Source organism: Dysidea avara, chromosome 10, assembly GCF_963678975.1.
Source record: "Dysidea avara chromosome 10, odDysAvar1.4, whole genome shotgun sequence".
Taxonomy (NCBI): Eukaryota; Metazoa; Porifera; class Demospongiae; order Dictyoceratida; family Dysideidae; genus Dysidea; species Dysidea avara.
In genome coordinates, this window is record NC_089281.1 from 21,584,863 (window position 1) to 21,596,372 (window position 11,510).

An 11,510-nucleotide genomic window follows, 5' to 3' on the forward strand; every position below is an offset into this window, starting at 1 on the left:
TTCTCCCCCCCTGGAGAAGCGTCTGCTCTGGGCAGCCTTCACGTGAGCATTTTATGGGTTCCTGAGAGCTAGCGAATTTGCAACCCCAAATCTGACTTGGCGGCACATACAGCTTGCTGGGGATAGATACACAGTGCTGATAGAGCAGTCTAAAACTGATCCTTTTAGACATGGCCATACCATTGCTATTCATGCTAGTGGTACATCCACATGCCCCGTCAGAGCACTTCAACTTTATGTTTCAGCAATTCTACCACTCCAAGATGACTCACCAGTGTTCAAGGGTGGCAGATTTTTCCCATTAGACAGGCAGCACTTAACAAATACCATTCGCCACCTTTTGCTGAAAACTAAGTACAGTCATCATCAATATTCCAGCCACAGCTTCAGAAGTGGCGCAGCAACCACTGCCACTGCAGCAGGGATACCGGATTGGCTAATCAAGATATTAGGGAGATGGAGTAGCAATGCATACCAAGTATATATACACTCCTCTCCGGCAATGATACAGTCCATCCCTGCACTCCTAGCTCACACCAACATCTCTGTTACAGACAAGGTGGCCACGGCACAATAATCTCTACTAACATGGTATGTTGACGTATGGTACTCATGTGCTGCTCAATATGCTCATTGTATGTGTACTGCTCAATATACTCATTGTATGTGTACTGCTCGATATGATGCTCATTGTATGTGTACTGCTCGGTATGCTCATTGTATGTGTGCTGCTCGATATGCTCATTGTATGTGTGCTGCTCGATATGCTCATTGTATGTGTGCTGCTCGATTTGCTCATTGTATTTGTGCTGCTCGATATGCTCATTGTTTGTGTACTGCTTGATATGCTCATTGTATGTTTACTGCTCGATATGCTCACTGTATGTGTGCTGCTCGATATGCTCATTGTATGTGTACTGCTTGATATGTTCGTATGTGTGCTGCTCAATATGCTCATTGTATGTGTGCTGCTTGATATGCTCACTGTATGTGTGTTGCTCGATATGCTCATTGCAGGTGTACTGTTTGAGATGCTTATTGCATATCTATGTTGCTCCTGTATCTATGTTGCTCCCGTGTTATTGGGTGTGTGCGTGTGTGCGTGTGTGTACCTGCTACTGAATTTTGGGGAAATTGGGCGCAGTGAAGCTGCTTGGCCAGGTAGATTGACCATGATGCTCGTTATATAATAGCCACAGTCATGAGATGACAAGTGTAATGCAGAAGCCGTGTACTAACTTGGTCAGGCACTTCACTTAGCCACGTTCTGGGCTGCCCATTGTTTCCCAAATTATGCCAATCATGCACCCGGGTTTGGGTAAGTACAGCCAATATAATAAGATGTTAAATGTGTGTATATTTAGTTTTTTCAAGTATGTTGCTACTTTCTGGTGGTTTTGGTTGGATTATTTTTTTTTTCTTGTAGCCTCTACAATTCCACTCAGTGTAGTTGAGGGTGGGTCAGCCATCACAATCACATTCGTGTCTGGCAGATGTGTTCATACATTTGCACTAAATATCAAACACCATGTCTCACATGCCAAAATACAGTGAGAGCCTAATTTGCAAGCTCAAGTTTTCCAGTAAGTTGAAAATTAGACCTGATGGAATCTGAGATTGATTTCAGCATGGGTTCAGTACAATTTTTATTCTACTGTTGTATTAGAGGTGACTTATGGTAAGCTCTCTTAACTATTTGGGGGCATGCCCCCCTCCCCCCAAGGAAATTTTTGAAAATTAGGCCCTCTAAAGGTGAATCTGAGAGTATTTTTAGCAGTTTTTCAGTGGAAAATAATGGAATTTCAGTTTACTATGTATCATTCAAATTTTACTTTTCCATTAAACCAAGACTGATTGTAATATGCATTGAGTATAGCTATCATGCATGATTGTAATAATTTCATTAGTAGCTACCAAGCATTTAGATATATACCATAATGCATCAGCTCCTCTTAGCCATGCTCTAATCAGCTAAATCTGTGAGGCAGAAACATGTATAGCTAAGTAGTAGTATCAAGAGTAAATTTACTCTTGGTAGTAGTATAGTGTTGAATGTCACAATTATTAGTATGCACGGCACTTTGTTAGCCATAACACCAATAAAGTGTACTGAAAAGCAGAATTCAGTGAAGGGTACTAGTAGCTATTAGTTAGTCCACTGGCAGTCTTTAGCAAAGTATTTGCATTTATGGGCTTTCTGAATTTGCTGTTGTGATAGTCAACTTATTATATCTGCTGGGTTATGAAGACTGAACTATAAGGCTAGCTACAAACGTCAGCATAACCCACAGCATGGGGTCATATCAGAAGGTAACTGATACAGAATTTACATTCAAAGACAAAAGTGGATGAATATGCTATAGCTACCTTATGAGAATTTGCCAAGACTACAGTTTGCTAAATGGATGAGTTGGTAGCTACATATTAAATTCTGAAGCTGATAACTCTATAACCAATTAAACCAACTAACACTTTAAATCTTTTAAAATATAAAAGCCACAGTGGAAAGCACTGCTAATAATCTGAATAAAACAAAACCCACAATTAAAAATTTTGTAACTGGAGATGCAACCCACAATCGAAACTTGTTTTTGAAAAGCTCTTGAGGAAAAGGAGGCTATATACATTCACCTGGAACAGAGTTGAGCAATAGATATAGTTACATAGACATTATTTGTGTTTGTAGTAATGCATAGTTCCTGAAATAAGTCTGCTTTTGATACACAGAAGATTTAGGGTTTATTGGCCAAGTACTATAAACTTAGAAAGGAAAGGGGGCACAGCAAGAACAGTGGCAGTTTACAGAACCATGCAAATCCTTATGAATGCACAGTATGTAATCTTTAAATTATACATCCATCACTCTACATAAATTTAATAGTGTTCACTATCCATGTAATTTTACATTGACCATAGATATTCTACTCACCGGGATATGAAACTGGTTGTTTTTCACGACTCTATCCGCACCTCTGTCAACACCTTTCTATCTTAGACGCCGCTTGATAAATTATTTCCATACTACTGAACTGAGCGCGTGTGTGAATGCAGTGTGGTAGTGAAATGACTTCTAGTACAAGCTTTGATACCAGTACCAGAACGGCCGAGAGTACAGCTCTTGTTGCTGATGAAGTTGGCACACGGGTGGAAGTTAACTACTTTACAGAAGTGTGCAACGAAGTACTAAGCGAGCCGAGATATAGTGATCAAAAAGTAGAAAGTTATCGTTTCTTTCACTCTGCAGCAACTCGTTTGTTAGAACACGAAGCCAGCAGAACTTTTTCTCACAAATTGGTACACCTTTTAGAGAAAATATTTGCTACCACCTTGAATCTTTCCATATTGTGGCCAGCATTTCATAAATTAGCTGTTGGGGACACATTAAAACTGGAGTGGAAGAAGCTTTTGGAGCAGGTTGGTGTGGAGGTGAACCCACTGTTTTATCAGTTCATCACTGAGGAAGTTTTCAAGAAGATGCTGAGAGCCAAAGTCAATACCAAAACCAAATGTGCAGATTCTAGTAATCCAGAACACCAGTTGACTTTTGAAGAAATGAATACCATCAACTACATTGGTGGGTACATTATCAAACAGTTACACACAAAAGTTGTCACCAAGAAAGCATATGTCGATACTTTGTTGTTACTACAGTCAGACCTCCCTACAGGGTTGGAAAGCGCACAGTGGACTGAAGCAGTTGATCGTGGTGGGTTAACCCACATAAGCGAGATGTTTTACAATTGCTTGATAGCTATTGAGAAAATATGCCGCAATGTGTTTGATGGTGATTCTAGCCAACTGAGTGATGTGAAACATTTGATTTTGGACCAGGCACTAGGTGATGTGGATGTCGGGTTCTACTGGGACCTTGCAATTGGCATCACACCCACTGAAATAGGAGATGAGCTGTTAAAGATGACAATTGATTTGTATACGACAGTTCGTGGAAATGCTTTTGCAAAAGGATTTATGGAACAATACAAGCAAAAGAACAAAAAAAGCACACAGAAATCAAAATCATTGAGAAAGAAATTGTTTTAGTATTTATCAAGTACACGTAATAAAGTATGTTACATAACAATGTGAAAGTGAATCATGTGGTTACATTTAATTATGTTTTCCGAGACTTCTTGCGTTTCTGCAATTGTACATTAGTCTCTGTAAAAATAGCATCTCTTTTTTTGCCTCTGCAGTTTCCAGCAATAGACTTGACATTGATGTCACCAACCACGCGTAGAGCTTGAGTGTTCTTCTGCACTTCGTTGAGCAAAGGATTATCATTTGATTTCCCTCGTTGCCTCTGGAGTCCGAAAAACTTCTCGAGGGGATCTTGACATAATTTCTCACTTAGAAAATAGGTCACACCTGGTTGACTCAGAATTAATGGTACAAACTCTACAAATGATGACACTATAAAAGATGTTTGTACTTGCTAGTAATATCAGTTGTATGCATAATATAAACATACCTGTAATCTGGATACCCTCCATTGTGAGTTCACTCAACAGATTTCGCTGCTTTTGCTGAGCAGTGTAGCCCTCTCGTGCCTCCACAGATGTTTTCCACGTGTTCATGTACGAGGTAAAATCATCACTTAACCACTAGAAGAATGTATAATAGCTATAGCATTAGAACCAAAATCATGGAGCTTCACCTTCAACCGAAAATCATCCTTGAGATAGTATGGTTCCTGAAATTTCTTCCTTGTCCGTGTGCCTTCATTAAGATTGTCCACATTTAGAGAGTCAAAAAATTTATCGATATAATCAATGAAGTCAGCTGTAGCGCGGGCATCTTCTCCTCCTGTTAACTTCATTGCACTGGATACAGTCCCACTGAGTACCTATATGTGTTATGAAATAAAATAAGGTAGTTTATATAGTTATTACTATACCTGCGCAGCAAGGTCAACTCGCATCTTAGAAAAAGAAGTGAGGTGAAGGTGCTCATACTTAAGCTTTGGCACCAACGAAACTCCTGTACCTGCTCCTGTTGTACGACGATAGAGGCTCACTACATGCTGCCAGCTGATGTACTTTCCACAACGCTATAATAATTATGGCTGACACCATAAGTCAGTATAAAGACACTTACCCATAGTGGTCTAGATGAAAAACAGTTACGGATTGTTTTAAGGAGGTGGGGCGGGTCACAAATCAGATAAATATATCGTTCTTCCTTGCTATATTTATTACGCACTTTGTGCTTCTCAGGCTCTGATTTGGTGAGCAGATGATAAAGTCGTCGATTTGAGGTAGCACCATCACATGTACAGGTGAACACTTTAAAACTCATGCATTCAAGTCGATGAACTGCCTCCCAGAATAGTGGGTACAACTGTGATCCTTTGATGGAATCCACTGGAAATTGAGCATATGGAAATGTTAATTTGGAAGTCAAGCCTCTGACCATGATAAACAACACAGACTTAGCCAAAGGTAAGCTGCTCTCACCATCTGCCTCAGAATTAGCATAACGTATAAAATCATTGTTAACATCTCCCAAGTTTACAAAACCAACTAAATTACCAGTGTTTTTGCTGAACACCAACCCCTCCTTTATATGCATTTCATCAAACAGCAATCCAACATTATTTTTGTGATTTGGAGTTGCACTGAGCCTTGCGTACTCCCTTAGCTGATTGTCTGTAGCAGCTGAGAAGCCTGCACCAGTAGTGTTGAAATGGGTATAGTCCTGTAAAGTGCGTTCTGAGGGCAGATGTAAACATTTCGAATTTCTCAACACCTTATAGGCTTTACTGCTGCAATGGTGAAGATACAAACACCATTTAATTACAAGAGGGTGCCATCGAATGCCTTTGCCTTTCTTCAAAGCTTCCCGTTGTTGCTTCCAAAACAGCATCTGGAATGATGATTCCTCATGTTGCTTAGTGATCTCACTTTCATGTTGATCCATCACTGTGACCAAATCATCATGCAACGATTGTTCAACTGTAAGTCCTTGCGTTTCAGTGAGCTGTTTTACTTTCTCTTGGAGACGGCTGATAACTTTTTTGCTAGCTTTATACCTGCCTTGCAATGTGCGCACTCTGAGTGATGTTTCGGATGATGTCAAATAGTCTAAGTTTGTATGGCTGCTAGGTGAGGTATCAACATGTGAACTGGGTGAAGGAACAGTCTTTGCTTTTGAAGTGAGTCTGGAAACAGCTGACTGTAGAGATTTGCGATGAGCAGCACACTTGCTGCACCTTATTGTGCCTTCACTGACAACAATGTAGCATTCATGGTGCCTGATAGTTTGCTTCCCATCAACTGTTGCAATATTTGCTACCACAGTTTTCCCTGTATAAACATTAAATAAAAAGTTAATAAATATGCACACAAAATTATACAATCTGCGTATGTTAAGAAGGGAGCTGTTGCAATGGAGAATGGTAATGTACTCAATCTATATTCAGCATAGTAATAAATTGCTCATATTAGACAACGATTATAAGGACACTCACACAAAACAACACATCAGTGTATACTAAAACTTACGATCAGTCCCAAGGAATTTTCCCTCATTATGCTGAACGACTTCTGTAAATTCTGAACATAAGTTCCCTTCACACATGTGCAATTGGTCAATTGTTCTAAGCAGCAATAAAGCATCACTGATACAAGAAATTTTGGAACACACAGCTGCTCCTAGCTTAGCCAGACTAATGGAATGTCCTTCAATGGTGACACTATAATTGAAATTTGAATATATCTGGACTGACGCAACAACATAAGGGGAAGGCACAAGCTTCATTTTAGCCAAAGCAAGACAATTCAAATTTGCTTCAACTACTTGCCAACCTGAACACACTCCATTCTTCATTAAACGGCTGTGTAGTTCATCCAAACTTTTAGTTTCACTACAAGTGTATGAAATGAGTGGCACTGATACCCTTAGGCTTGATGCTGCAACATCTTCTGTACGCAATGTTGATGGTAATGTTGCAGCAATAGTTGATGATTGTGGTGTTGCAGGATCAGTTGACGGTAATGTTGCAGGACCGGTTGATGGTAATGTTGCAGGACCGGTTGATGGTAATGTTGCAGGACCGGTTGATGGTAATGTTGCAGGACCGGTTGATGGTAATGTTGCAGGACCGGTTGATGGTAATGTTGCAGGACCGGTTGATGGTAATGTTGCAGGACCGGTTGATGGTAATGTTGCAGGATCGGTTGATGGTAATGTAGCAGCAACAGTCGATGTCGTCTTCTTTGCTAGCCTTTCTTTTCTCTTTTTTCTGTAACTCTTCACACTTGAAAGCTTCAGCTTGTGCCCCCCTGGCATAGTTCTACAATAGACAGCATACGTTTAATACACAGCCCTGCGCGTTAACCAAAAAAATTACTTTACACGTACACAAAATCCTAAACAACACTTTTTTAAAATTCTGTATCTGCATGTTTGAATATCAACAGTACCCAAAACGCCACCAGTTCGACGAATCAAGGCCTTCTTTATGGAATAACAAAAGATTAGCTTGATCAAGCCATGAAGCGATACGCTAGGGTTCACAAAAGATGTACATGGATGTCGACCGTAAAGACTAATAAAACGACAATGGTAGAGACAATTCAGTTGAAGACATGCCGGTTCGATTAGACGCACTGGCTTATCTTTGCCACATAAAATTGGCCTTGATTCGTGAAGGCGTTTGAGACTTACGGTTCGCAGAGTGTTGGATCACCAATTTACTCAACCTTCTTCAATAGTCGCTGCTGCCTCCCACAATTAGGCTTACAGTGAATAATTGTCTAAACAACAAGGATTCAACTTTTGGAGACTTGATTTTCGCTTTATTTCAAGACTTCAAGAAAGTCACTACTGTTTAACACCAATTTACTAGAGGTGCGGATGGGCCGTTTTAATGTATGGGGAGTATACGGCGTTTCATATCCCGGTGAGTAGAATATCTATGCATTGACAGTGTTACAAAATCTATAAAATAGGTGCCATTACAGTGTCACAAAATACATGCAGGTTAAACACCGCAGAATTATCATTATCGTGGATAACTATTCAATCAGATTTTCATTAGACATAGCACTCCAATTATAATGTGTGTCACCCTCTTGATCTAGTCATTCTAGATACAACGCTATTGTGTTAACTGTAGTACTATACAATACAGCATAGTTTGCATTAGATCTAGGGTTAAGTTTACAATAAGTAAACAGTGTGTTAGCATACCAAGGAATGTTGTGCTCAATAAAGGCTAATATGTGACTGGATCTGTGAAAAGGGGTTTATAGCCTTTCATATTGTACTTGGCAATCCATAACATGACTTGTGAATAATTATGGTACCAGCCTGAAATTTGGTTACTTTATACTCTTAGCATAGCACTATTCCTGGATGTAATTTTAAGACAATAGGTTAAACACATGATGAGTTACGACATGTCAAACTTGGAAAGGCTATAAGACGCCTTTTGCAGATGAGATTACATCATACGGTGATAACATATAGTGGACGGTGAACATACAGTAAAAGGTAGGTTTGGTACATGCACAAAATTTCTGCTGGGTCAATGGGTCACAAACCTCAATGGCTGTGTTAATCATGTTCTGCCAGAAGTATACCGTATAGCTAGTAATTTTCGAAAGGCTTTTGTTTTTGGATATTTCGAAGAGGCCCTTCTCTTCGAAAATAAATTCCCACGTCCGGTTGTTTTTTGAAAATAAATTCCCACAAGTGAAAGCAACCGTCCAACTTTTGGCGATTCGTTGTGTATTCCTAGAGTTTTAGCTCAGTATTGCTGATGATAATGGGTAAACTGTATCATTACTGTAACAATAACCAGAAAACAGGTGATCCAGAATGGGAATTGATGCCGTCTGCTCTAGAATCTATGGTGATTAGGATACTATGAGCTAGCTATGATTGAGCGTGATCGTGCCAGTGAGTTCACTCCACCCGAGACTCCCTCAGTCTTCTCTCCAGTGCACAGGAATAGGGATTATTCCATCAGTAAGTCAGTTTTCGGCAAACATTCACGCATCTTCATAATTTGTGACAAGAATTTCCGTTTGTTTGAAATCCACCCGGACTTCGAAATATGCACTCTTCGAAATTAAAATCTTTCAAAATTCAATCAGATCTTGCTTCTTGTACGAAAATTTCTGTTTCAAAACTAACCCGCTATACGGTAGTACATTGTGTGGTTTGACCAATACCACTGAAATTGAGCCAAAATGTATACAAAGTTTTACATTAAGCACATCCACAATAGTATTGCTCAACCCATTCTATTAGTGAGTAAGAAGGTACAGACACAGACACACACAGCATGCACGCAAGCACTCACACAGGACACAGACACGCACATGCACACAGATACACCTGTAAGGAACACTGTGCACACATTTCATAGCCACACATGTACATTACACTCAAACTTTCAAGTAAGTCATTAAGCAGATGATGAATAATGCATGCACATGAACTCATTAACAGCTATACTGAGAATGTGTGGCTGCACACAAATAATACATTAGCAGGTTTTACAGTAAATGTGGTTGGATTGAGATTCCAGTGTTGCCAGAATATTGCCTTTATGTAATGGTTTCCAAAACAATCTACTGAACACATATAAAATTTTGTGGGACGGAAGTTTTGTATATTTGTAGTTATTCAGATATGTTCATTATGGATTATCAAGACCGGCTCTGTAACCTGTGTAACAAGTGAGTGGCACTCATAAAATTAAATCCTAAAATTTGTTAATCCACAAAGTTACATACCTTAAAATTCTTGTACATACATAACAGTATCTTAAGCTGGAATGAACAATCACAGACACAAACACAGCCACACAGATGCAGGGACCTTTCCACCATCCAAAAACTAACTTAAACAAAGCATAAAACTTTAGTGCTTGGCGCGCTGCACGTGCCAAGCGCTAAAGTTTTATGCTTGGGCATTATTGAATATTGGATTTGATGAAATCCAACTTTCAACTTTTATATTTTAAGTGCCCACAGCCTTTAATGCAATGGTATCTGTGGCTGCTGTGGCCTATAGGCGATAATTAAAGCCATTGTATATAGACCATACTGTAAGATTTTCTGTCTCCAGTAGGGTTTCTGTGTGGCTATTGCTTAAAGGAAGCATGCTAAATGTATTATCTACATTATATAGCTACAGGCTTTGAGCTGCAGCTCTTGCTAAAGATCGAACTACCCTAATAGAACAGTCAGTATAGTCATAAATGAACAGATGTTTAAGTGTTCATGTTGTGTTGTATGTGATGTGCTCTTTTGGTTTATTTTTGTGCTCTTTATAGCTATACACATATATATATAGCTGAAAAAATCACTATTACTCTACCACACAGGAGGCTGGAACACACTTGCAAAACTGTGCATAAGCAGAAAAGATGAAGTTAATAACTGTCACATTTCATCAAATCACATGATCTGTTAAGAAGAGTGGTATGTCAAGAAGAGTGGTAATATGGCTAGAGATTTGTCTGGTGGCACCCGACCCTTCGGGAGGGATGCATACCACCAAAATATATTGTATTATTAACAGGTAGCTACACAGTATGTTCTGTGCTCACACACAATAGGAGCAAGGAGGAAACATGTCAGCAATCTGGTAGATGACAAGTCGAGCTAGAGTTTCTGATCATGGAGTGTAGTTTAGTAAAGTTACTAAGTGCCATGGCTATACACTACTGGAAAAATTGACCTTAAAAACCCAATGAAAATTTTCAAACAACCAATGAAAATTCAAAATTTCATTGGTGGACCCAATGATTAAATTTTAATTTTCATTATATTTTCATGGGGCTAATCCAGTGAAACTCTGGTGAAATTCCAGTCAAACTTACCTATGAAAATTCTATGAAAGTGATCTCATGGACTATTCATTGGTGAAGCTTTATTGGATTATCATTGGATTTTCGTATGGTATAGCCTATAAAAAAGAAATTTTATATTTTCACGTGGCACCCAATAAAATTTTAACTTTTCATATAGTTTTCATTTTTTGTTTCTTTGGGTTTTCATAAAATTTGATGTGAATCCTTCCAGTAGTGTATAGTTTGGCTATAGTTACAAGTGACAATATACTCTAATAGAGCAGTCAAATTATCCAACAGCCTCCTACTACTCAAATAGACAACTAGGGCACAGAAAGTTACCCCTCCTTCCTCTTTCATTGTCCCCTTGCCCCAATCCACTCCCAACGATCTTATCGGTCTGTGCACTGTAGTGACTGGCATGGGTCATATTTCCGCTGGGTTTATTCTCTAGTGATACAAGTTTAGTACTTCGCTACATGTAGCCTCTATACATAAAATGTATTACAGTAGTGATGGTGACAATATAACCTAATTCAGGCTAATAGTACAGTCATTGATGTCAGAGCCACTAACTAGCCCTTATAGACCACTAGTGAATAGAAAGTTTCTCCACCTTCCACTTTCATTGTCCCCTTGCCCCTAACCCACTTCCAACAATCTTATTGGTCTTTAGTGACAACGACAACAATTATTAAACACTATA

General features: G+C 39.2%; 2 protein-coding genes across 4 annotated transcripts; one reads left to right on the top strand and one right to left on the bottom strand.

The window, feature by feature from the left end:
* Window positions 1–83: 83 nt before the first annotated feature.
* LOC136237306 (uncharacterized) lies at window positions 84–4,111 on the top strand. 2 transcript variants are annotated; one of them, XM_066027656.1, is made up of 2 exons: window positions 84–2,641; window positions 2,917–4,111. In XM_066027656.1, the coding sequence occupies exon 2, from the start codon at window positions 3,046–3,048 to the stop codon at window positions 4,039–4,041; it is 996 nt and encodes a 331-aa protein (XP_065883728.1). In that variant the 5' UTR covers window positions 84–2,641; window positions 2,917–3,045; the 3' UTR covers window positions 4,042–4,111. The 2 variants fall into 2 exon arrangements, with proteins under 2 accessions (XP_065883728.1, XP_065883729.1); XM_066027657.1 differs by having other exon boundaries at window positions 84–1,583.
* Window positions 3,952–7,885, bottom strand: LOC136237304 (uncharacterized). 2 transcript variants are annotated; one of them, XM_066027655.1, is made up of 7 exons: window positions 7,666–7,885; window positions 6,501–7,291; window positions 5,095–6,302; window positions 4,895–5,047; window positions 4,655–4,843; window positions 4,469–4,601; window positions 3,952–4,395 (listed from the first exon to the last, which is right to left on the bottom strand). In XM_066027655.1, exons 2-7 carry the CDS (start codon window positions 7,285–7,287, stop codon window positions 4,112–4,114), a joined length of 2,754 nt encoding a protein of 917 aa, XP_065883727.1. In that variant the 5' UTR covers window positions 7,288–7,291; window positions 7,666–7,885; the 3' UTR covers window positions 3,952–4,111. The 2 variants fall into 2 exon arrangements, with proteins under 2 accessions (XP_065883727.1, XP_065883726.1); XM_066027654.1 differs by having other exon boundaries at window positions 3,952–4,410; window positions 7,666–7,883.
* Window positions 7,886–11,510: the final 3,625 nt, after the last annotated feature.

Coding starts and splice junctions, on each gene's coding strand:
- LOC136237304 (XM_066027654.1), bottom strand. CDS start 7,287: ATGCCAGGGGGGCACAAGCTGAAGCTTTCAAGTGTGAAGAGTTACAGA. Junction 5,048..5,094: donor TTTCATCTAGACCACTATGG/GTAAGTGTCTTT, acceptor TAATTATTATAG/CGTTGTGGAAAGTACATCAG. Junction 4,602..4,654: donor AGGATGATTTTCGGTTGAAG/GTGAAGCTCCAT, acceptor ACATTCTTCTAG/TGGTTAAGTGATGATTTTAC.
- LOC136237306 (XM_066027656.1), top strand. CDS start 3,046: ATGCAGTGTGGTAGTGAAATGACTTCTAGTACAAGCTTTGATACCAGT.